The 25,355-nt window shown below is 34.0% G+C and overlaps 1 protein-coding gene across 3 annotated transcripts in view; it reads left to right on the top strand.

The window, feature by feature from the left end:
- The window catches only part of RAB6A (RAB6A, member RAS oncogene family), a 95,460-nt gene that overhangs the window by 53,585 nt on the left and 16,520 nt on the right, over positions 1-25,355 (top strand). For 2 of the 3 annotated variants that reach the window (XM_077113623.1, XM_077113625.1), the window contains exons 3-6: positions 5,485-5,538; positions 6,743-6,848; positions 8,662-8,773; positions 23,056-23,149. In XM_077113623.1, coding sequence (XP_076969738.1) covers positions 5,485-5,538; positions 6,743-6,848; positions 8,662-8,773; positions 23,056-23,149 — 366 coding nt within the window. Of the gene's footprint in view, positions 1-5,484; positions 5,539-6,570; positions 6,677-6,742; positions 6,849-8,661; positions 8,774-23,055; positions 23,150-25,355 lie in introns of all 3 variants that reach the window. The other variant, XM_077113624.1, reaches the window with a different exon arrangement.

The following is a 25,355-nucleotide window of genomic DNA, read 5'->3' on the forward strand; positions in this document are numbered from 1 at the left end:
TATTGTTTTTTAATGTACTAAAACTAATACTTAAGTTATTTCGATAGATGTACAAAAATCGGTTGTGTTTTTGTATGCTACCAAAAAAAAATTCAGAATGTAATTAAGAAAATAATTCCAATTACTAGAATTTTATTCAAAAAGAATAAAATACTTAGAAGCACATTTAATAAATAGTGTAAGACTTCTACTTTGAAAACTACAAAACATCACTGGGAGAAATTAAGGAACATCTATATAAATGGAAAGACATGTTTATGGACAGTAAGACTCATAAATATTGTTAAGATGGCAATTCTCCCTAATTGCTCTGTAAAGTCCTCTATAGAGACTTTGGTTTTGAGAGGTTACCGTTTTGCAGAAATCAGTAAGTTGATCCTAAAATGTATGTGGAAATTCAAAGAACCCAGTATAACCAAAACAATTGAATAAAGTTGTAAGACTTAGACATCCAGATTTCAAAACTTACTATAAAGCTACAGCATTCAAGACAGTGTGGTACTGGCAAAAAGATTCATATATAGGTAAATGAAACAGGATTGTCAGCCCAGAAATAATTTTAAACAAAGGTTCCAAAGCAATTCAATTAGGGAAAAAATAGGGTTTTTGTGTTTTTTTACACATGATACTGGGGCAATTAAATATCAGTGTGCCAAAAGATGAATTTAGGCAACGCTTGCCTCATACGATAGATTAAAATTGTGAATTTGTAAGTGTGACAGTGGATCATAGTCCAAAATATAGAAATTATGACTATAAAATTTTAGAAGAAAATTTTTAGGGAAAAAAGTCTTCATTATCTTGGGTTAAGAAAAAGTGTTTAATACAGCACCCAAAGCATGATCAGTAAGAGAAGAAAATGATAAATCAAACTTTATCGAAATTTAAAACTTTTGTATTTCAAAAAACTCCATTAAGAAAAAAAAGTCCATGAGTTCTGAAAAATAATCCTCAAAAAGAGAAAATCACGAACAAAAATCTTATTTTCAGTATGGTTGGTAACTTGTGCATCAACTCCTTATGTTGAAAGTTGTTAATCAATGCCTTTCCCATGCAAACTGTATTTCAGGGTAGCTACATATCTCTGCTTGCTAAGTTCTTTACAGAAGAAGTCCACTAAAAACAAATGTAGAAAGTATGGCAAGAATTGGGTAATCACCATTTTGTAATCTTGATGAAATAATTGATTCTGATAACTGTTACTAATAGATGTTAAATCCACTACTAGTGAAAAAGTAAATGGAAATTGGGTATTTGTAGGATCCCAAGATATCCTAAAGATTACTTGCTAATCATGTGGTCAAAAACACAATTAACAATGGAGGAATCATGCTGTCACCAGCTAAACTCACTGATCAATATAAGCAATACTAACAGTGGAACAACAGGACATTGTGTACCTATTAAATTCCCACCTATGAACCTAGAATCTTTTGAACATGAATCTTATCACATTTTAACAAATATATTGATGCCACAGGAAGCAAAAAGATAATTCCAGAATATAGGTCCCCTATACAGGACAACAGACATATATCTTGTATGGGGGAGGAATATGGAGTAGTAGATATATTCACAATTTGAAAAGACTTAAGAGAAAATCAACCAAATGCAATTTGCAGACCTTGTTTAGTTCCCAACTATAAAATACTGTAAAGATATTTTAAAGATAATCAGGAAAGATTTGAACATTACATTTTGACAGAGACATAAACCCATAAACTCCCACTTTCAGACCATTTCCATCATCCCCCCAAATTTTCTGTATTTTGTAGTCTAGGAAATTTTTTTTTTTGTCTTTTTAAAAAAAAGTTTAGAGCACTTGTAAGGTTACAGAAAAATCATGCGGAATACAGCGTTCCCATACAACCCCCCCATCCTCCCCAAATTCCCCCCAAAGTTTCCCCTATTAACATTTTGCGTTGGTGTGGTAAATTTGTTAAAATTGATGAACCAGTATTATTAGAATTATATTATTAACTAAAGTTCATAGATTACATTAGAATTTACTCTTTGTGTTATACAGTTCTGTGGGTTTTATTATTATTATTATATGTGTACAGCATAATATTTCCCATTTTAACCACTTTCAAGTATGTAATTCAGTGGTGTTAATTGTATTTGCAGTGTTGTGCCACAATCAAAACCATCCGTTAACAAAATTTTTACAATTTTAGTATTATTCTTTTCAGTATTTCAGAAATGGTTTAACTTCCTCCTAAGATCGTATATAAACAGTTAAGTTTGTATAGAAATGAAAAATAGTTCAGCAAGAGTGCTCCAGTTTCATTTGGTTCCCTTTAGATCAGGCATCTCAGTTTTCTAGGACCCTAGAATCCACAGCTTATAGGCTTCACCCAGATGGTTCTCTATTTTTTTTTTTACATGGGCAGGCACCAGGAATCGAACCCGAGTCCTCTGGCATGGCAGGCAAGCATCCTTGCCTGCTGAGCCACCGTGGCCCGCCCGATGGTTCTCTATTATGTATAATATTTTGAATTAAAGTGGTGCCTGTATCTCTTCCCAGTAGGAGACCCACAAATGAAACATCTGAGGCTAAAAAATGTTGTGAAGTTAGTGAGCCAGATATGGCAACTTCCTTAGGGTATAAACTGGAGTCTGAAATGCTTGGAGAGTACAATCAAAGACCGTAAGCTAATAAAATTGAATTGTGGGCTGGATTGTTAGGCTAAACAACTATAAGCTAGAGTCTATATTTTGAGTTCTATGGGTATTTATTTCTAAAGTACTTTGTTAAACCCCAGTTCTTTGTAAAATTAAGCAGATCTTTCAGGTTAACATATGCTATGTTGTTGCTCTTTTCCTTATGCACTGAGACTATTACTTTTGTGCAGTCAGATGTGTGATCTTGATAGCACAAAGGTATATGGTATTTGACAGATAAGGATTTTGATTGTTTGTGGAAAAGTTGTTATGAATGAATCCAAAAGATCATTGTACTTTGGTACTAATAGAAGCTAATTAACAGTGTGAGCTTCCAGTTTTGGTAAAAATTAGGTACAGTCTTAGATCGATCTAAAGATGTTCGATGAAATGTGGATGGTATAGCATCCTACATTTTTACTTAGGAAAATTTTTTGGCTTGACAGTATTTCAAGCAGTATCTTTGAATATAAAAAATTGACCATTTGTAGTTAGCTTCCAACTTAGTTATCAGGTGTTTAATTCTTCAGTGAATCATTTGAAGATTCCTTATATGTTCCCCCATTCCCATCATACATGCAACAAAAGATTTCTGAAATGAATAGGATTCCAGTCTCATTGCAAGGCGTTAATTATTGGGCTTATGTGAACCCTGTGTAATATGTATCTGAAACTCAGTTAAATGAAATTTTATTTCATACAGAAGCTAACTTTTATGTCATTCATAATTTACACTCTATGTATGACTCTTTTTCCCTGCATTCTTGAATTTTGAAAAGAGGAAACTGGTTGGCCAGCAGAGTCCCCAGTTTGCCGAATTTTAGACATTATTTCAAAATGAAGTGAAAAAACTGAACAGGGAAACTAGTATAGCTAAAGAATCTGGAAGTGATTCCCCTAAGTTGCTCTTATTTTTCAAAGTTCTTTTTCGTTTTTCAGTTATAAGCCTACAGATTTTCTAGCAATTTAAGGTTTTCCACTATTGATTTCATCCAACAGTCTAGAGTAGGAAAGATGCATCCAGAGTTTATTTATAAGTTGGGAACATTGCATCTTTACACAGTTTATTTTTCTCTTTGTCATTTTTTGGGTTTTGTTTCTTTGCTCCCATATTCAAAACATCAAGTGGGAACCATATTAAGTTGCCATTTTTATAATTTAAAAACAGTAGAATACTGGCAATTTTACATGGTTCAACTTAATCTATAAATAATTTCATGAAAGATTTCTAGCTGCAGTAGATTGATTGTTTTATTCGAGGAAGAGAATGTTGCTTGGAGTAACTATTGAGGTTACTCTAAATTTAAAGGATTTCTTATCCCAAGAGATACTACAGATTCACCATAAACAAGTTCAGGATGGTATAGATAAATCAGTGGGTTTTAGTAACAATAAATAAATAATAAACTCGTCCAAAAAGTTGATGGTGATTGAATACATCCTTAATCTCTTTATAAGTTCAAGCCTTAGATTGTTCCACACAGTATTCTAGTTTGCTACCAACAGGAATAAAATCTCCAATTGGATGAACCACTTTTCTGATTCAGGGTTTGATTTCTTATTTTTTTAATTATTTCATATGCCATGTGGTGGGGGGTCACATTTCATTCTTCTTGCATGTAACTATCCCATTGTCGCAGCAACATTTGTTGATTTTTTTGGAGTGCATGGACTGGAAATCAAACCCAGGTCTCCCACATGGCAGGCATGAATTCTACCACTGAACCACCCATAGACTCCTTTAATAACCCATGTTTAAAATTCACAGATTCTATCTAGTTTCTGTCCATGTAATGTGGCACAAAGATATCTAGGGGAAAATATATATATTACACATGCATATATATATACACATACATAAACTTTTTATTTATGAACAAGATGGTTAGCTTTAAAAAATTGAATCAGCATTTACATCATCTTTCTGGGGGTTTTGTTTTTTGTTTTTTGGTTTTTGCCTTTCTTCAGTTAATTTTACTCATTTCCCTTACTTTGGACTCTTCTCCAACTTCTAACTTATCCACTTCCCCACACCTCCTTCATTCTGGTCTTTGCTTTTTTGGACTCTTATAATTTCTCTCTTTTATCCTGCTAGTGAAAGCACAACCAAGCCACAGAAATAAACTGATTATGATTGCTTGGTGCAGAGGAAAACTTGCTTGCTTTACCCAATTACATTTTGTTTATATTGTAAAAATCACATCCATTGTGAAAAACCATGATATTTGTGGGCTTCAGGCTATCTGTGGTTATCAGTATAGATGATAAGCCATTATTTAAGAAGTTAGGCAGAAGTCAGGCGAAAGAGTAAAGTGAAATATACAGTCTCAAATCAGATGTCCTAAGATGGATCTATTACTTAAATATTGTATGTATTTAAATTCTAAGTTGAAAAACATAATTTAAATACATATTCACATGATTTGGAATAAAGGGAGGAATCTTCTTTCTTTGTTGTTGCTATTTTAATAAAAATCAGTGTATTTGAAAGAGCTGGACTTTGTGTAACCAGACTCAGCTCCACAACAAAAGATAGGTGATTCTAGGCAAGTTATTTAACTTCTCTGTCCCCCGATATTGTACTCTGTAAAATAAGAAAAATAAGGGTGATTATAGCTACCATGAAGAGATGTATGAGAACTAAGAATGATCATTTTTAAAGAGCCTAACATAATAGATGGAAGCTGTTATCACTAAAAATTTTTCTTACTTGGCTATCATGTGCTTCTGTGTTTCTTCCACAACCTGTAATTCCCATTTGAATCCTAAACTACCAGCTACCATTATCTGTTAACTTCTTTGTTTTGTTTTATTTTACAGGCAACAATTGGCATTGACTTTTTATCAAAAACAATGTATTTGGAGGATCGAACAGTGAGTAATGTTTTTATTGTGCAGTTTTTTTTGCAGCACTCAAGGGTAGAAAACTATATGATCAAAGCTCTAATCAATGGTTGATACCACAAGAAGTACTTAGCAGACTTACCAAAGTTAGTTTACAGGCTTCTAGGAAAACCTGTTACAGAATTAGTAACAACAAATAAAGGTAATTTATCTGTCTTTTCCTTTGAGAATTGGCTAGCCTGTAGTTCCTTGAAGAGATTTCTGTCACGTAAACATTGAGTATCTTAAATGCAGTATCTCTGAATCTGCCACCAAAGAAATACTATTTTGTCTGCAATGCTGTTTATCATAAATATGTGTGAGTTCTTTTAGAGGTTCTCTTTTTTGTTTTAATATATTACCTGCCATTTCCTAAAATTTGAAGTTTGGAAACTGCTTTGTTATCAAGATTTTCTTCCCCTAATGGAGAAATGAGGAAGTAAAAATGTTACTTTTTTATGTAGAGTTACAAAATGTATTTCTCCTTTTTGTTAGATTATATAGAATGTTCTGGGGAGAAATATATAAACACAGTAGCCAGAGACCCAATTTCAAAGTATTCTGGACCCAGTAGGAAAATGGACACATTTAGCTTCAGAGAGGCTTTCGGAGAAACATTAATTTCTTTACTCTGATAACCTTGACATTTACCTTCCTTTCTCTCTCATGTTCACTATTTGAACACCCACAGCCTACTTATTGCCATCTGTAAGGCATAGGGATTCAAAGGGAGGTTATGAGGAGGAAGAAAAGGGGAAGCTATGTTTCTGATGTTGTGAAAACTTTGCCAGTGCCATTTTCAGTCAGATACCTACAGAGCCAGAACATTTTTAAAATGCTCTTTTTTTGGAAGAAGGACAGGAGTTTTGTGTTATTTTCATTCTTCACCCCCTTCAGCCTCCTCCATGTGTCTCCTGTCTACTTCACTCTCACCTTTCCCCTTTAAAAAATATTATTTTTCTTCCTAGTATTAGTTTGGTTTTTTTGTTTTTTTTTTTTTATTTATTTTTTCCCATCCCACAGATCAGGCTGCAGCTGTGGGATACTGCGGGTCAGGAACGTTTCCGTAGCCTCATTCCCAGTTACATCCGTGATTCTGCTGCAGCTGTAGTAGTTTACGATATCACAAGTAGGTATTTTGCAACAGCTTGACCTTTCTTATTTTTCTTGCTTGTTTGACTGATTTTGTTGTTAGGTACGATTGCAATTATGGGACACAGCAGGCCAAGAGCGGTTCAGGAGCTTGATTCCTAGCTACATTCGTGACTCCACTGTGGCAGTTGTTGTTTATGATATCACAAGTGAGTGGGGGGGATTATGCATTTCTAATCTTCTTTCAACCTTTAGCTTAGCTGCATGCATGTTCTTGTCTTGTGCTTGTTTTCCATACTGGCATGTAAGAATGAGTTTTATCATAGCAACCTTATCACCAACCAGCCTGGTCAGAAATGCTTACTTTGGTGTTTGTGCCAATATATTTTATTTCTACTGTGCCAGATTTTTTTTGCTCCAGAAATTTTCCTTCAGTTCTAATTATCAATCTTCCCAAGGCTTTCTCCCTAAGCCATACCATGATTATGGTTGGAGATATACCTCCCTTCTTATTTACTTTGGTCTCACGTTTCTCCAAAATAAAATAATATGCATTTAAGACCCCTGCCAAGTTTTCCAAGTCCCCCAAGGCTTCTGTTGAGGTTACTAAAAGCTTTTGCTAGCCAGTTTTTCTCTGCTTTCCCCTTTCAGACATCCTCTCTCTAGAGGAAGACAGAGAAAACATAATGTGCAGTTTTCTATTAATCATTTTCATTTGAATTATATCTTGGTTCTGTGCCTAAAACTTACTTACTTTGTTGCTAACAAATTATTCTTTCATTTCTCTTCAAGAAAAAATTAAAAATAGGAGAATAAATAAGCAATGTTTTTTTTTTTCTTTTCCCTAAAGACTGAATAATGCCTTTGGCATTTTAAGTAACTAAATTTTCCATGGAATATTGATGACTGTCAGGAAAATACTCTCTGATTGAAATTGTCTTTGTAAATCAGTTTATGACATATATTAGGCAGTATTGAACATTATTACATATAGTGGTTCATACTTTATAAGAATACCAGGATAGTGCAGTATCTAGGATTTCTTTGAAAACAATAATTATATAGACAAAGAAACTTTGTCTTAAAGCTAGTGGTCCTCCTACAATACATTTTTAAATATCTGCTCAATCAAAATCATATTTACTTTTATAATCACAGTGGCAGAATTAGAAGTTTGTCATTTGGGGACTTTTTTTTATAGGTGCTGTATGCAATTTTCTCTTGCAACTTTACTTGAGGGTGCTATTTGTTTAAAAAAGTATGTTCATTATCATGCATTGACAAGTTTTTGCAGCTTTGAAATGTTTGTGCTTACTTTAACCAAAGCAGGTGAAACCTGGAAGATTTTCTTTTTAAATTGTACAGATGTGATTAAAATATTAGTAAATTGTTTCCTTTGGCTGCTATGAAAATTCTTGAAGCACCGTACTTAGAAAGCAACACTGGAAAAGATGGATTTTGTCACAAGTGATTCTGGTATATTAAACTAATGAACTTTAAGTTAAAGTGATCACAAACTAAGCTATGCAAACAGAGTGATGTTGAAAAGCTGTATAAGGCTTTACAGATTTTCTGGATATGTTGGGATTTAACTGGCTGACATACTTTTGGAGATGCTTTCTTTGTCATGTTTGGTATATGTAAGTGATCAAAAAAGCATTGTAGCAATGTAACACCATATTATTTGTCATAACTGTCTTTATGTTTTAAAAAGTATTTTTTTCAAGTAGATAATTACATTGCACTCATTTAATTATGTTCAAAATTCTTAAAACTATAAAAAATACCTTGAGGATTTTATTCTTGTGATTTGTTTATATCACTGACAGTTATAATCAGATAAAATGGAGTTGTGTTGCAGGCACATTAAAAGTGGGGTCCTAATGTGCCAGCCCTCTTCCAACTTCCAGGGCTGTTTTCCCCCCTTTCTTTCTTTTCCTTGTTTTTTTGTTTTGTTTTTTTGCATTACTTGGAGAGGCATTTGAAATAACACTAATCTCTCTGTCCACCCTCCTACACCAGATGTAAACTCATTCCAGCAAACTACAAAATGGATTGATGATGTCAGAACAGAAAGAGGAAGTGATGTTATCATCATGCTAGTAGGAAATAAAACAGATCTTGCTGATAAGAGGTATGGAGTGATTTTTTGTGGGTATGGAATGTTTGAGTTCTATGTTAATAGCCTGTTGTTTTTGTCATTAAAGAGTTTTTTGAAGAGAGATATGTTTATCCTTAAGTTTACCCATTTGCCTTTAGTGAAGGAACTGAAATATAAATAAAAACATTAAATAGAATCCTTAATGGAAAATGAGGTTCGTTTTCTATAAGCCCATGTATAAGTAACTATGGTGCAAGATTGTTTACACATGAAGCTGATAAATGTTTTACATTTTTTAGGATTCATGAGTATGAGCAATATTTTGTTAAAGAGCAAAAACCTTTTCTTTAAAAATTGTTCATAAAGATGAAATGCAAATATTCAGTTTAATCCAGTGGTGTAATTTAAAAAAAAATGCTGGTATGATTGAGTTGAACTGTGTAGTTGAACTATTAAATAGCTTGATTTTGCAATACGAAGTGAGCAAAGCCATATTCAAGTTGCAGAATATTTTATATATTAAGATTCATTGTAGAATCCATGGCTTGAATATCTGCTTTCAGTGTTCTTAAGTGTCCTGCTGGATAATAGCATTTATTCTTTCTGCTTTAAATAGTCTTGGCCATACTATTTAATAGTAGAAGCTTTGGTATTTATTGTTTGTTTATTCATGAGTTCGACATTGAAATTCAGATAGTGGACTTGCACTGTTAATTAAAATATTGCAAAGAAATCCAGTATGTTCAAAGACTTGTGGAGGTATTAAGCCATTCCTGCCTGTGGTATGTCAATTAGAATTGGTAGTACAGTTATAAAAATGTCTTAATTTAAAAGTAAATTCAAAGCATGACTTCAGCTTTTTTTATGAAAATGATTTTTGGACATGAATTGCCATGTTAAAAATTTCACCATTTTATTTACCTCCACTATAAGAATTTGAACATTATGTTAGTATAGCCATTCTGGTAGAGAGACCTTAAATACCTTCTTTTTAAATAAAAAGATTGTATATCTAACTGTTTCCCTTTATAGCCAGAGTTGTTTAAAAAGAGTAGTAATAATAATACACTTCTGTTCTTTTTTTTGCTTAATATTTCAGTTGAGCACATAAGATACTAGACTCTTACCTAAATTATTGGTACAGCAGTTTTCTTTAAGGCAATATTTGTTACTTGCTTTAGAATTATCATCTTTCTCAGTAATTTTTGTCAGACTTAGTTAGACCCTTCAACTTTTCTAATTTGAAAAGGTTAGAGCTTTGCTCTTCCCACTAAAATAATTTCCAAATTGATGCAAGATTTAAATTAAAACAACCACAAAACTTAAAGAATTGAAAGAAAATCTTTTTGTAGTGGATGATCATTTATAAGCATGACATGACACCCTGAAGCCATAAAGTCAAAGACTGATAAGTTTGAATATATGGATTATATTCACCTATTAGATTAACCATGACTTAAAAGATTGATAATATACAGTTTCATTCAAAGTCTAGATAAAACAAGAACTCTCAAACATTGAACATGTAATTAACACAACTTTATTGGAAAACAGTTCAGCAGCAACAGAATTTAAAATACTAATTGACTCATCCACAGTAGTTGTACCTATAAAATTTTTAAAAGATGAACATGTAAAAATATTATTGCATCATTATTTGGAATACTAAACAGTTTATGTGGATCTAAAAGTCCACTAGTAGCAGATTGGATATATAAATAGAATTTCTTTTTTTTTTTTTTTTTTTTTGGCATGGGCAGACTCCGGGAATCAAACCCGGGTCTCCGGCATGGCAGGTGAGAATTCTGCCTTCTGCCACTGAACCACTATTGCCTGCCCTATAAATAGAATTTTATAAATGAAATATTTGGTAACGACTCAAAAGAATAAGAGGTATTAATGTATTGTTGTTTTAACATGTGCTTAACGCATCAGGTGTAAAAATGCACTTGAGTGGTGTATATAGCATTATATCCTTACCATTTAAAGAAAAAAGATGGTAGGAATGTATTGATTAGAAAAAAAATCTGGATAAGAATACATGAAACTTACTGTGGTTATTTGTGGCAAGAGGTAGTATTACTTATGGAGGGTGTTTGTTGTAATGATTGTTCTTTCAAAATATGTATTACATTTGCAATGAGAAAAAATGTTTTAAAACAAAACGAAACAAAATTTGGCTATCTTTGTCACTTTCTTTGAGAATTAGTACTTTTTTTTTCTTAAACACTTGAAAGAAAGACCAGAGAACATTTGTTTCATTTTCTCAATATAAGCTCATATGGACTCCATTCTCTTTCTGGCCTCTTTAGACTAGTAATTGTCAGATATTTCAACCTGAGAATTACTTGATAAATATGGCATATTAGATTCTCTTTTATGACTCTGGTTATGAAAGGTCATGTTTAACTTTTTAAAATTTTTGAATTTTGGGGTCCTACATCTAGATACTGTGCTTCAGTGAATCTGGGGTGGGACCCATGAATTTATATTTTAAAGAAGCACCCTAGGTGATTCTGACATAATCAGACCAACAACCCAGGACCACTGCTATAGTCAACCTCCAAGCATTTTATTAGGGTCCCTTCTAGTTACCTTAGTGAAAATGCTTAGCATTCAAAAATCAAGAAGAATTACTCTCTGGAATCCATCAGGCATAGGGTTTACAGACTTGTAATCATTAATTGAAATAATTATTGAGTGTCACTTATGTACCAGATGCTGCTGCTCTAGGATAAAGTAGTGAGCAAAAAAGACAAGTCTTCAAGAAGCTTTTATTCCAGAGAGTAAACCAGAGAATAAATAAGATAAATTAATAAAATATGTAGTACGTTAGATAGTGATACATGCCAAGGGGAAAAATTAAAGCAGGGAAAAGGGGTTATGAAATGTTAAGGGTGGGTTTGAAATTTTAGGTAGACTGTCAGTATTAAGACAGCACTGTTGGTTATGCATACACAACCATGTGATGATATTCTGTGCCATTGGTTGTATACTTTTAGATGGACTGTGTGTGTGTGAAGATTTTCAATTAAAAAAAAAAAAAAAAAGACCTCACTGAAAAGGTGACCAGTAGCTTGAATAAAGACGCAGATGAAATAAGGGAGCTAACAAAGCAGATATCTTGATGGGGTGTGGGTTTCAGGCAGTGGGCTTAGAAAATATAGGGGCCCTGAAGTGGGAGCTTACCTTACTTGAAGAATAGCAAGGCCTATGTAGCTGAGTAAGGAGAATGAGAGAACAAGTAGAGGATGATGAGGTTGAAAACAAAAAGATCATGAAGGCTAGATCACGTAGGGCTCAGTAAGAACTTTTTCTGAATGAGATTGGAATATTTGAATGGTAGTATAATCTGCTCTGACTTGCTTTTCATGGATGATTGCTCTTGTGAAATGCAAGGGGAAGGGTAAAAGCAGAGCGACCAATGAGGAGACTAATCCAGATTGTAATCCAGGCAAAATGTGATTACTTAGACTGGAATAGTGGCAATTTGTGTGGTGATGAGTGGTCATATGCAGATATATTTTGAAGATACAGCTGTCAGAATATAATGATGGATGTTATGTGGGGTACAAGAGAGAGCAGTCAGGGGTGACACCATTTTGGCTTGAGTAACTGTCATTTAATGAAGAGGGAGAAAATACATAAAGAGCTGGCTTGGGAAAGTATATCATAAGCACAATTTTAGTCATTTTTAAGTTTGGAATGGCTATTAAATATGCAACTGCAAGGGGGAAGAGTTTTTAGCAAATAAGGTATCAGTGGCTGACAGTTCAAATAGAGTCGAGAGGCTACTCTGGAAGCTACTCTTACACAAGTTTCAGCTAGATATTGCTACTTACCATGGTTTGTCAGACCCCCACCAAAACCATTCCTGCCAACCCTAAAGAACACCTAGGGCTTTATCTGAGGTTCTACAAATGTTCCATGCACTATGATTACTTTCCAGAAACCTACAATCTCCAGATGGGTTCCTTGGCCAGATAAGTCCTGAAACCCAAAGGGACCAGCCCCCTCCAGAACATCACCTAGTTCCATCCCTCTATCCCATATTATCGACAACCCATTCCAACATGAAAAAGTTAGAATGGGCATAGTCCAACTACCCCTAAAGATTTGGAGAAAAATCAGAGGAGAAGGTGGAATTATAATACAGAAGATAGGATTTAACAAATGAATATGACTACTGAATCATTATATTGAAATTTCTTTTAGTCTCCAGTGTCTTGAAGCAACCAGAAGAAAAACCTATAATTCTGGAACTGTAAACCACACCAAACTCTGAAATCTGTTCTACAAATAATTGTTGCGTTGTGCTTAAGGTCAGATAAAATGAAGACTGAGAATTAACTATTGGATTTAGCATTATTATGACTGGGAAGCAATCACAGTGGAGTAATGGGGTTGAAAATCTGACTATGGTGTGATCGAGATAGAATGCCCATCTCCTCTCTGAAGTTATAAATTGTAATGAATAAGATTACCCTATTTATTATAGCAAAGTGATAACCAGGCATGAATTACCAACATAAACTGTCCAAAATCTACGTAAGGATAACTGTTAAAATACTAAGGAAGGATAAAGTGTAAAGACTTTTCCCATCCTTTGGATGGGAAGACTTAGTATAATAAAGATGTTAGTTGTCCCTAAGTTTATCTCTAATTTAACAAATCCCAGTATCAAACAAGAATCAAGACTAGCTTTTAAAACTCTGAAAAAAGAAGAGTCCTGATGAATAGCTGACCCTTTCCGATATTAAAACATATTAAAGAGCTTCAATAATTAAGACAGTATAGTCTTCGTGCATGAATAGTGTAAAAGAGAAGTAAATCTAAAAATAGACCCAGTGGCATACAGGAAATATTATATATATAAGGGTTGTGCCTCACATCAGTTGAAAAAATTGAATAATGTAATTAGTGGGTTGAAATAAGTGATTAACTGAATAGAAAAATATCAAATTGGTTGAAGCCCTCACTGTATACCAGGACAAATTTCAAAGGGATCAGAGATTTAAATGTAAAAACCAAACATACTAACTGATTTCTGATATCTAATAGCACTAGTGCTGTGATACATTATAAGGGAAAATATTAATAAATTTGGTTACATAAAACAATAAATATCTGTAAATTATGTTGCAAATAGTTAATATCTCTTATATATAAAGAATTTTTTAAAATAGAGAAGACGAAAGACAGCCCTAGAGAAAAGTTGACTACAGATATGGACAGTTCACAGTGTAATAAAGCTTTTAACTACATGAAAAGAAACTCAATCTTGCTCTTACTGAAAGAAACACAAATTAAATCCAAACTGAGAATGCAACAAAATTGCAGGGTGCAAGATCAACACACAATAATCAATGGTATTTCTAAATACCACCAATGAACAATCTGAAAAGTAAATCAAAATAACAGCTCCATAGTGAATAAAAAAGTAATTGCAAAGTCCTCTTGGTGGAATGGTGAGAAAGGGGGAAAATTCATCTTCCCCAAGAGAATTCTTGATATTCTCACAAGCAGTGGGGACAGCCGAAGCAATAGGCTGAGCCCCCAGTCTTGGGGTTTGTTCATATGAAACTTAACCCTACAAAGGATAGGCTAAGCCTACTTAAAATTAGGCCTAAGAGTCACCCCCAGGAGAACCTCTTTTGTTGCTGAGATGTGGCTTCTCTCTCTCAGCCAACATGACAAGCAAACTCACTGCCCTCCCCCTCTCTACATGAGACATGACTCCCAGGGATGTGGACCTTCCTGGCAACGTGGGACAGAAATCCTAGAATGAGCATCAAGGGATTGAGAAAACCTCTACTGAAGGAGGAAGAGAGAAATGAGACAAAATAAAGTGTCAATGGCTGGAAGATTCCAAACAGAGTTGAGAGGTTATCCTGGAGGTTATTCTTACGCATTAAATAGATACCACCTTTTTAGTTAAGGTGTAACAGAGAGGCTGGAGGGAACTGCCTGAAAATGTAGGGCTGTCTTCCAGTAGCCATGTTTCTTGAAGATGATTGTATAATGATATAGCTTTCGCAATGTGACTGTGTGATTATGAAAACCTCATGTCTGATGCTTCTTTTATCTACCTTATGGACAGATGAGTAAAACATATAGATTAAAAATAAATAATAGGGGGAACAAATGTTAAAATAAATTTAGTAGATTGAAATGCTAGGGATCAATGAAGCGGAGGGGTAAGGAGTATGGTATGTATGAATTTTTTTCTGTTTTTATTTCTTTTTCTGTATTGATGCAAATATTCTAAGAAATGATCATGATGAATATACAACTAAGTGATAAAAAAAGAATGTTCATATTGTATGTTGATTGTTTTTATTAATAAAAATTTTAAAAGATAACAGTTCCATTTATAATAGCATCTAAAATAAAATACCTAGGAATAACTTAAGGATATGAAAACTTGAAAGTTTACAGTTCTAGGCTGGAAAAATGTCCAAATTAAAGCAAGTCTATAGAAATGTCCAGTCTAAGGCATCCAGAAGATACCTTGGTTCAAGAAGGTCATTGATGTTCAGGATTTCTTTCTTGGCTAGAAAGGCACATGGCAAACATGGCTGCATCTGCTTGCTTGCTTTCTAGACTATTTCTTTCATGAAGCTCCCCTAGGGGCATATTCCTTCTTCATCTCCAAAGAGCTTGGCTGCATGGGCTCTGTGGCTGTCTTGGTTCTGTAGCTTTTTCCAAAATGATTCCTCTTTTAAAGGATTCCAATAAACTAATCAAGACCCATCTGAAATGAGTGGAGTCACATCTCTTTCTAATCAAAGGTTAACACCCACAATTGAACACACTACACTTCTGTGGAGATAATCTAATCATATCTCCAATTTACAGTGCTGAATAGGGATTAAAAGAAACTGCCTCCACAAAATGGATCAAGATGAAAACATGGCTTTTCTAGGGTACATAATCCTTTCAAACCTGCACACCACAGTTCTCCATTCTACTTCTCAATCAGTGTATCCTTCAGCCACCTCCATCGATTGGACATCATGGATAATGTCCAAAGTCAACAATCCATGTCTCACATTATCCTTACTTAGTTGTACAATCATCAGCACTCTCAATTTTAGACAAATTTCATTGCTCCAAAGAGAAAAATAACCAATAAACACACCCTCACCAGATAGAAAATCCAAACCTCTCCTTAACTCTTGTCTTTTTTCCCTAGTTATTTACCTCTGGTATTGCTGTGGTACTGTTGATGTCTTCCTGCTAAATATAGACATAACATGTAATAGTTTTCCCCCATACCCCTCTATTATTGATTCTTGGTGCAAGATTCATACCTTTGAAGTAGTTCATGGAAGAAGTAATTTGTATTTGTAGTGGTAATAGTTGGGATACATGGCTCTATAGAACCTCTTTCAATCATGTTCACCTTCAATATGGCAGTATTATTTAAAAACCCACTAAAGAACTGCTTTCACTTCTATCCATTCTTTTTTACCCTTAAACTCAATCTCATTAGCTAACTGTTCACCCATTTCTATTTTCTGTGTATCTCTAGGTCCTTTATACTGTACATTATAAGCCTCTAGGTTTACCTTTCTCAACATCATAATAGTAAAATCATACAGTATCTGTTCTTTTGTGTCTGGCTTATTTTACTCAGCATTATGTCCCCAAGGCTAATCCATGTTGTTATATGTCTCAGGACCTCATTTCATCTTAACTGCTGTGTTATATTCCATCGTATATATATTTACCATATTTTGTTTATCCACCCTTCTGTTGTTGGGTACTTGGATTGTTTCCATCTTTTGGCAATTGTGAATAATGTTGCTGTGAATATCGGTGTGCAAATGTCTTTTGTGTCACTGCTTTCAGCTATTCTGGGTATATACCAAGTAGTGACTATGACCAGACAACTTGATATTTAGTTTTCTTAGGAATTGTCAAACTGTCTTCCACAGCAGCTGTACCATTACACATTCCCACCAACGTGAATAAGTGTTTAATAGCAGCCATTCTTATGAGTATGAAGTGATATCTCATTGTAGTTTTGATTTGCATTGCTGTAAGTAGCAAATGAAAATGAGCACTTCTTCATGTGCTTTTTAGCCATCTGTATTTGCTCTTTGGAAACATGTCTGGTCATATCTTTAGCCCATTTCATAATTGGGTTTTTTGTTCTTTTGTTGTTGAGTTTTACGATTTCTTTATGTATATAGGATGTCAAACCTTTGTCTGATGTGTGATTTCCAAATATTTTCTCCAATTGATTTGGCTGCCTCTTCACTTCTTTGACGAAGTCCTCTGAGGCAAAAAATCATTTGATTTTAACACCTTCCCATTTGTCTATTTTTTTCTTTCATTACTTGCGCTTTGGGTGTAAAGTTTAAGAAGCTACCTCCTATTACTATGTCTTGAGGATGTTTCCCTATATTTTCTTCTAGGAGTTTTGTAGTACTGGCTCTTATATTTAGGTCTTTGATCCACTTTGAGTTCATTTTTGTATAGGGTATAGCACAAGAGTCTGTTTTAGTCTGCCAAAGCTGCCAGAATGCAACACACCAGAGATGGAGTGGCTTTTTGTAAAAGGGCATTTGTTTAATTAAAAATTTGTAGTTCTTCAGAGGAAAGGCAACTAACTTTCATCTGAGGTTCTCTGTGACATGGGAAGGCACAGGGCGACATCTGCTGGTCTTCTTTCCTGTCTTCTGGATTCCAGCAGCCTTCCCCGGGGCAATTCCTTTCTGCATCTCCAACATCTGGGCTGAGTTGTGAGTGCTGAGATGAGCTGTGCTGAGCTGCTTGGGCTGTGCTGCCTTGAGGTCTCTTCTGACCTCTTTTAAGGCTCCAGCTAATTAAATTAAACATCATTCGTTGTGAAAGGCACTCCCCTTCCCCAACTGGAGATGTAATCAGCCTTAGATGAATTTCACATGCTATGGTTCAAGTTCACAGCAAAAGAACTAAGCACCATCACCTGGCCAAGTTGACACCTGAATCTAACTACCACAAGGTCCTCTTTCATTCTTTTGACTATTGATATCCATCTCACCCATGCTCATTTATTGAAAAGACTATTCTGTCCCAGGTCAGTGGATTTGGAGACTTTGTCAAAGATGACTTGACCATATATTTGGGCAGTCTATCTCTGCACCCTCAAGTTGATTCCATTGTTCAATACTTCTGTCTTTGTGCCAGTACCATGCTGTTTTGACCAATGTGGCTTTATAATAAACTTTAAAATCAGAAAGGGCTAGTCCTCGCACTTTGTTCTTTTTTTTAAGGCTATTAGCTATTTGAGGTCTCTTTCCCATCCATATAAATTTGGTAACTAGCTTTCCCAAGCTTTCAAAGTAGGTTGTTGGAATTTTGATCAGTATAATGATGAATCTCTAGACCAGTTTGGGTAGAATTAACATCATAATGACATTCAACCTTCCTGTGCATGAGCATGAGATGTATTTCCATCTGTTTAGGTCTTCTTTGATTTCTTTTAGCAATGTTTTGTAGTTTCTGTGTACAGATCTTATATATCCCTGGTTAAGTTTATTCCTAGATACTTGATTCTTTTAGTGTCTTTCTTTTTTATTTATTTATTTTTTTGTACGGGCAGGTACCAGGAATTGAATGTCGGTCTCCGGCATGGCAAGTGAGAGCTCTGCCTGCTGAGCCACCACGGCCCGCCCTTTTAGTGCTATTTTTAATAGAATTTTTTCCTTAGTTGTCTTCTCAGTGAGGTCATTACTTGCATATAGAAACATTCCTCATTTTTGCGCATAATCTTATATCCTGCCACTTTGCTGAATTTATTTGTCAAGAAGTTTTCTTGTAAAGTTTTCAGGATTTTTCAAGTAAATAGTATCATGTCATCTGCCAATAATGAAAATTTTACTTCTTATTTTCCAATTTGGATGCCTTTTATTTCTTTTTCCTGCCTGATTACTCTAGCTAGAACTTCTCGTACAATGTTGGATAAGAGTGGTGACAGAGGGCATCCTTGTCTTGTTCCTGATCTTAGGAGGAAGGCTTACAGTCTCTCACCATTGAGTATAATGCTGACTATGGGTTTTTCATATATGCCCTTTATCATATTGAGGAAGTTTTCTTCGATTATTGCCTTTCAAGTGTCTTTATCAGAAAAGGATGCTGAATTTTATTGAATATTTTTCAACAGCAATCATGATGTTTTTCCCTTTTGATTTATTAATGTGCTGTATTATATTGATTTTCTTGTATTGAACCACCCTTGCATTCCTGGTATAAACCCCATTTGGTCGTGGTGTATAATTCATTAATGTGTCATTGGATTTGATTTGTTAGTATTTTGTTGAGAATTTTTTGCATCTAGATTAATTAGGGAGAATGGCTTGTAGTTTTCCTTTCTTGTAGCATCTTTATCCAGTTTTTGTATTGGACGTTAGCTTCATAAAATGAATTAGTGTTCCATTTTCCTCAATTTATAGGAAGAGTTTGAGCAGGATTGGTGTTAGTTCTTTTTGAAATGTTTGATAAAATTCCACTGTGGCATTATCTGGCCCTGGACTTTTCTTTGTAGGAAGATTTTTTTGATGACTGATTGAGTCTCTTTACTTGTGATTGATTTGTTGAGATCCTCAAGTTCTTCTCAATTCAGTGTAGGTTGTTTGTGTGTTTCTGGGTATTTGTCCATTTCTTCTAAGTTTTCTAGTTTGTTGGCATACAGTTGTAACATCCCACTTCTCATTTCTGATTTTGTTATTTGCGTCCTCTTTTTTTTTTTTGGTCAACCTATCTAGGGGTTATTGTTTTTTTTTGTTCTAGAACTCATTTATTTATGCTTCAATCTTTGTAATTTCTCTTCTTCTGTTTGCTTTGGGATTAGTTTGCTGTTCTTTCTCTAGTTTCTTCAGGTGAGCTGTTAAGTGCTGGATTTTTGCTCTTTCTTCTTCTTCTTCTTTTTTTTTTTTTTTTTTGCATGGGCAGGCACCGGAAATTGAACCCGGGTCTTCAGCATGGCAGGATAGAATTCTGCCCGCTAAGCCACCATCGCACCGCAAAATTCTCATGCACGCCACATGAATGAACCTGTAAGACATCATGTTGAGTGAAATAAGCCAAGTACAAAAAGACATATATTATATGATCTCACTTCTATAAATACCTGGAAGAAGCATCTATCTCATAGAGACAGTTGGTGGGTTATGGGTTACCAGGTACTGGGCTGACAGGGCAGGAATAGGAAGTTATATCTTAATGGGTGAGTAGTTTCTGTTAGGGGTGATTAAAAAAAAAGAAGAGGTAATGGATATTGGTGATGGTAGCACAATATTGTGAATATAATTGATGCTACAGAATTGTATACTTGAATGTGGTTAAAATAGAAAATTTTGTGCATTATATTGATTGCTACTATAAGAAGTTCTTTCAAATAGGCACATAAACCAATGGAATTGAATTGTGAGTTCAGAAATAAACCCATATCTGTGGTCAATTGATTTTTGACACGAGTGCCAAGTCCACTCAATGGGGAAAGAGTAGCCTCTTCAGATGGTGCTGGGAAAGGTGGATATGCATATACAAAAGAATGAAAGTAGACCCTACCTCATAACATATATTCAAAAATTAACTTGGAGTGAATCAACCACGTAAATATAAGAACTAAAACCATAAAACTCTTAGAAGAAAACATAGGGATATATCTTCATGATCTTGGATTTGGCAGTAGATTCTTAGGTATGGCACCAAAATCAGGAGCAACAGAAGAAACAATAGATAAATTTGGCTTCATCAAAATTAGAAACTTTTATGTATCAAAAAACATTATCAAGTGACAAGGCAACCCTACAGAATTGGAGAAAATAACTAAATCATATATGTGATAAGGTTATAAAGAATTTCTAAAACCCAACAATAAAAAGATATACAACACAATTTTTAAATGGGCAAAGGATTTGAATAGACATTTCTCCAAAAAAAGTTGTATAAATGGCCAGTAAGCATGTGAAAAGATGCTTAACAGCATTAATCGTTACTGTAATACAAATCAAAACCACAGTGCAATAAAGCTTCAAACTGACTAGTATGGCTGCTGTTTTTTTTAAACAGAAGATAACAAGTGTTGGAAAGGATGTGGAGAAATTAGAATGCTCATGCATTGCTGGTGGGAATGTAAAATAATGAAGCCACTGTGGAAAAACATTTTGGCTATGACCCAGCAATTCCATTCCTATGTATATATCCCAAAGAATTGAGAGGAGGGACTCAAACTGATAGTTCTATACCAGCGTTCATAGCAGCATTATTCATAATATAACTACAAAATGGAAGCAATTCAAGTGTCCATCGACAGATAAGTGGGCAAACAAATTGGTATTGTACATTCAGTATATGCACTAGAATAGTATTCACCCATGAAAAGGAACAAAGTTTTAAAATATGCTACAATATGGATGAGCTTTGAAAAATTTTGCTAAGTGAAATAAACCAAACACAAAAGAACAAATATTATACATTTCCATCTGTATGAAATATTTAAAATAAGCATATTGAATGAGACAGATAGTACATTAGAAATGACTAGGGGCTAAGGGGAGACAATGGGAAATTAATGGGTAGTGTTTAATGTGTACAGAGTTATATTTTGAGTTGTGAAAAAGTTTTGATATTGGATAGTGCTGATTTACAGCACAACATTGTAAATGTGATTCTGTTGAAGCGTATACTTAAAAATGGTTAAAATGCCAAAATTTATGTTATGTTAATGAAAATAGTGAAATAAAAACCAAATAAGAAAAAAAATGAATAGTAATTTTGCCAGTGGAGTTTCAAGGTGAAAATAAGCAAATAAACATTCAAAACTGCTAAACAGGCCAAAGATACTCTACAGGATTTCTTTTTAAATGTGTAGCATAATTTTCTAAGGGGTTTCTGATTCTTGGCTGAATATTCATACACTTAGAACTTGTGAAAAGATTTAACTTTTTCCCCAAACCTCAGTTTGAAAATGAGAAAAAATAATGGGGAAAAAACCAACACTGAGAAACAGTTTACCTAGTAGATTGCCAGTATTCAAAGTAGTTGAGGGACAATTTCTCTTTAAAGAAGTATTTCATTTGCTGTATGAACATTACTGAAATAATTGGTGAAACCTGGATAAATCTGTAGATTAGCTAATGGTATAGTATCATTGTTGATTTTCTGATTTTAATAATTGTGTATGATTATGTAAGAAAATCTAGTTTTAGGTAGTTCACACAGCTTAAATATTTAGGGCTAACGGGCTGCAGATTGTCAGCTTACTCTGTAGGGTTGCCTTTTCATTGTTAAGAGATGAGAGAATGAGAGGATAAAGCAAATGTGGTTATAAATTGGAGTTTTATTTAAGAAAATTTCCTTGTTTTTAAAGAAGAGAAAATGTCTAGAATATTATTTTCTCATAGACAGGAGGGGAATGGGATCTAGTATGCAGGTGGAAGTTTTGGGAGTAAGGACGTTTCCTCCATAGTAAAAAGAGTACATTTAATATATATGGTCACACATACAGGTAAGATGATATAGATGTGCTGGGAGCTTGAGGAAATTCTCTTCCATTATTTCAGATTTCTCAGTGTTGTAGAAAGCAGGGTTTCTCATGTGATAATTGAAACCTGTATAATTAGAATATTCACATATTTATTGAACATCTATGTGCAGTTAGGCATTAGGAAGAATACTAAGATAAATAAGACAGTCTTGCACTTAGTGAGCTCACAATTTGAGGCATATTGTTAATGTATCACAAAATATCCTCCAAAAGACATTAAAGAATTACAATTATATATCAAGAGGCTTTAAATTAGGTATTTATTTTGACTTGTTCCCATAATAGAAATCCATTAAATCCAACCTAAGGAAATGTTTCACAGTACACAAAACGTCAAGCACAAAGATGTTTATAGCAACATTTTTCTTAGTTATGTAAAATTTGAAAACAACATACATTTCTTACAGTTTGGGAATGTTTATGTAAATTGTAGTAGCAAATTGACAAATTACATAGCCATAAAAATTACTTTACACACAAAGTTTTGGATCATAAGCTTTTTCACAAAATTTTCTTACACAAAGTTTTGGTCAATGCTTATGATTTAATATCAAGGGAAAGAAGCAGGCCATTAATCTTTTTAAAAATTTAACATACACACGGAAGGAGGGCGTAAATTTTAAGTGCGTTGCAGGTTGATAAACTTTGAAATTAAACTCAACTGTGTACAAGCACCTATTTCAAGAAAAGTTACTTTCAGAACTTCAATAATCTTGACATTATGTTGCAAAAATAAGAATTTGTTTATCTGTTGTTTTTTTTAACTTTCCTACAGACAGGTGTCAATTGAGGAGGGAGAGAGGAAAGCCAAAGAGCTGAATGTTATGTTTATTGAAACTAGTGCAAAAGCAGGATACAATGTAAAGCAGGTAAGAGTTCTTTGTGTGTGGATTAAAGTTTTGAAAAATAATTGTGTGAGTTTCTGTTCTCTAGGTTTTCTTCAAATTAGCAACAACAAGCCTTATCAGCTAACAGCATTTTAAAAATATGTATTTTAATTGAAAGATTTTTGTGCACCATATAGTCCCCCCAAGTAAACAATCAGTGGCTCACAGTATCATCAAATAGTTGTGTATTCATCACCATGATCCAGAAAAAGAAATCAAAAGAAAAATTAATAAAATTATTGTCTCATCCCTGGGAGTCATGTCCCACATAGAGGTTAGGCAGTGAGTTCACCTGTCATGTTGGCTTTAAGGGAGAGACCACATCTGATCAACAAAATTGGTTCTCTGGGCATGATTCTTAGGTACAGTTATAACCAGGCTTAGCTTTTCCTTTGGAGGAATAAGTTTCATAGGGGCAAGCCCCAAGATTGAGGGCTCAACCTATTAAATTGATTGTCCCCAGTGCTGGTGTGAATATCAGGAATTTTCCAGGTGCAGAAATTTAATATTTCCTTCTTTCTCCCCAGTCTCTCAAGTGAACTTTGCAAGTATTTTTTTATTCTCTGCCCAAGTTACTCTGGGAACATATCTTAAAACAATGTAAAGATATAAATGTGGGATAGGTTTTGGGGAAAGAGGAAAGATGTGCCAAACTTTTCAGATTATATACAGAACACCTGTTTCATTATGATTGCACAGTTGTATGATGGCAAAATTGTAAATGCACCATATTCCCATTACATCCCTACTGTGTTGACTTAAATTTTCTGTATTTCAGAGTTTGATGATAAGATTGTGATGAAAGAAAGCATTTGCTGTTTGCTTATTGTTATGAAAATATATTCTGGTTTCTTTATCAGTTCCTTAATAAATTACTGGCATTTTAAATGTGTCACAATAGGAGTATTTTTGTGGGGAAAATATAGGGAGACCCCACATTATTAAACTGTTTTCTACAAGATGGGGTAGGCAAAAACTCACCCACTTAATTCTTTAGGGCTACTATCATATAATAGTCTCAGATTTACAGAAAAATAAAAATATTTTATAACTATAGGTTATCACCATAGGGTTTTCACAATTAAAGTTAAATGCTTTAACTGAATAAGTGGAACTTTGTGAAAAGTTCTCTGGGCTGTTTTCATTTTTGCCCCTTTATTTCCCATTCTTCCTTGCCTTGAATCATAGGTAAAACTGAATTGCCATTTATTCCTTCCTCATAGCATATTATCTCATGGTTGCGTATCTTGCTCATTCTGTTGTTTCCTTTGCTTAGAATGTGCTTTTTCTTTCCTATTTCTTACTTTTCCTCTTAAGTTTCAGTTCACATTCAGCTCTTCAGAGGCAATTTCCCTTACTCACCACCTACTCAAAATTGTGATGTGACTCCCTTCTATGTTTTCACAAATGCCTTTGAAACCACTATCATAGAACTTACCAAATTATATTGAAATTCTTTCACCCATCAAAATGATAAATTCCCAAAACCTAGCCATTTGTATCGAATGTAGTAGTAAATTTTGAGTTGATTCCAACTCATAGAAATCTCTGAAAATTAAAGAATTTGAGTCATAGAAGTTATCTACTGTTCTAGGACAAAGCAGTGTGTAGCTTCATCTGGCTTTCTCTCTTAGAGACATTTTGATAAGGGCATGAGCTAGTTGCTTTCTGTCAATATGCAGAAATATGGCCTACTACAGAAATATCTTTCGGACTGTTAATGAATAAAGAAGACATTGTAGTGGCCCGCTGGTCCTGACTCTAAGCAGTTTCATAGGTTTATAGCTCTAGAATCATCAGATAGCATATAATGGGCACTACTGTTGGCTATTTCATTGACATTTTATTGCTTTCAACTTTAGATAACTCCTAAATGGTGAGAGATGGGATATGCCATTCATTTACTATTTTGTAAGCATATATTTTTAATAGCTTTATTAAAGTACAATTTATAAGCCATAAAATTCACTTATTTTAAGAATAAAATCTAATTATTTTTAGTAAATTTACAGAGTTGGGCAACCAATAACACAATCCAATTTTAGAACACTTTCATTACTAAGCACATAATTTTTTCCAAGGCCTGACCATATATTCTTATATTTATTGATTTATCCTTCCTGTTTTAGACATAATCAGCATCTCCTTCTTAAGAAATGTCTTTCACAAAACAGCATCATGAAATAAT

Source organism: Tamandua tetradactyla, chromosome 8 (assembly GCF_023851605.1).
Source record: "Tamandua tetradactyla isolate mTamTet1 chromosome 8, mTamTet1.pri, whole genome shotgun sequence".
NCBI lineage: Eukaryota > Metazoa > Chordata > Mammalia > Pilosa > Myrmecophagidae > Tamandua > Tamandua tetradactyla.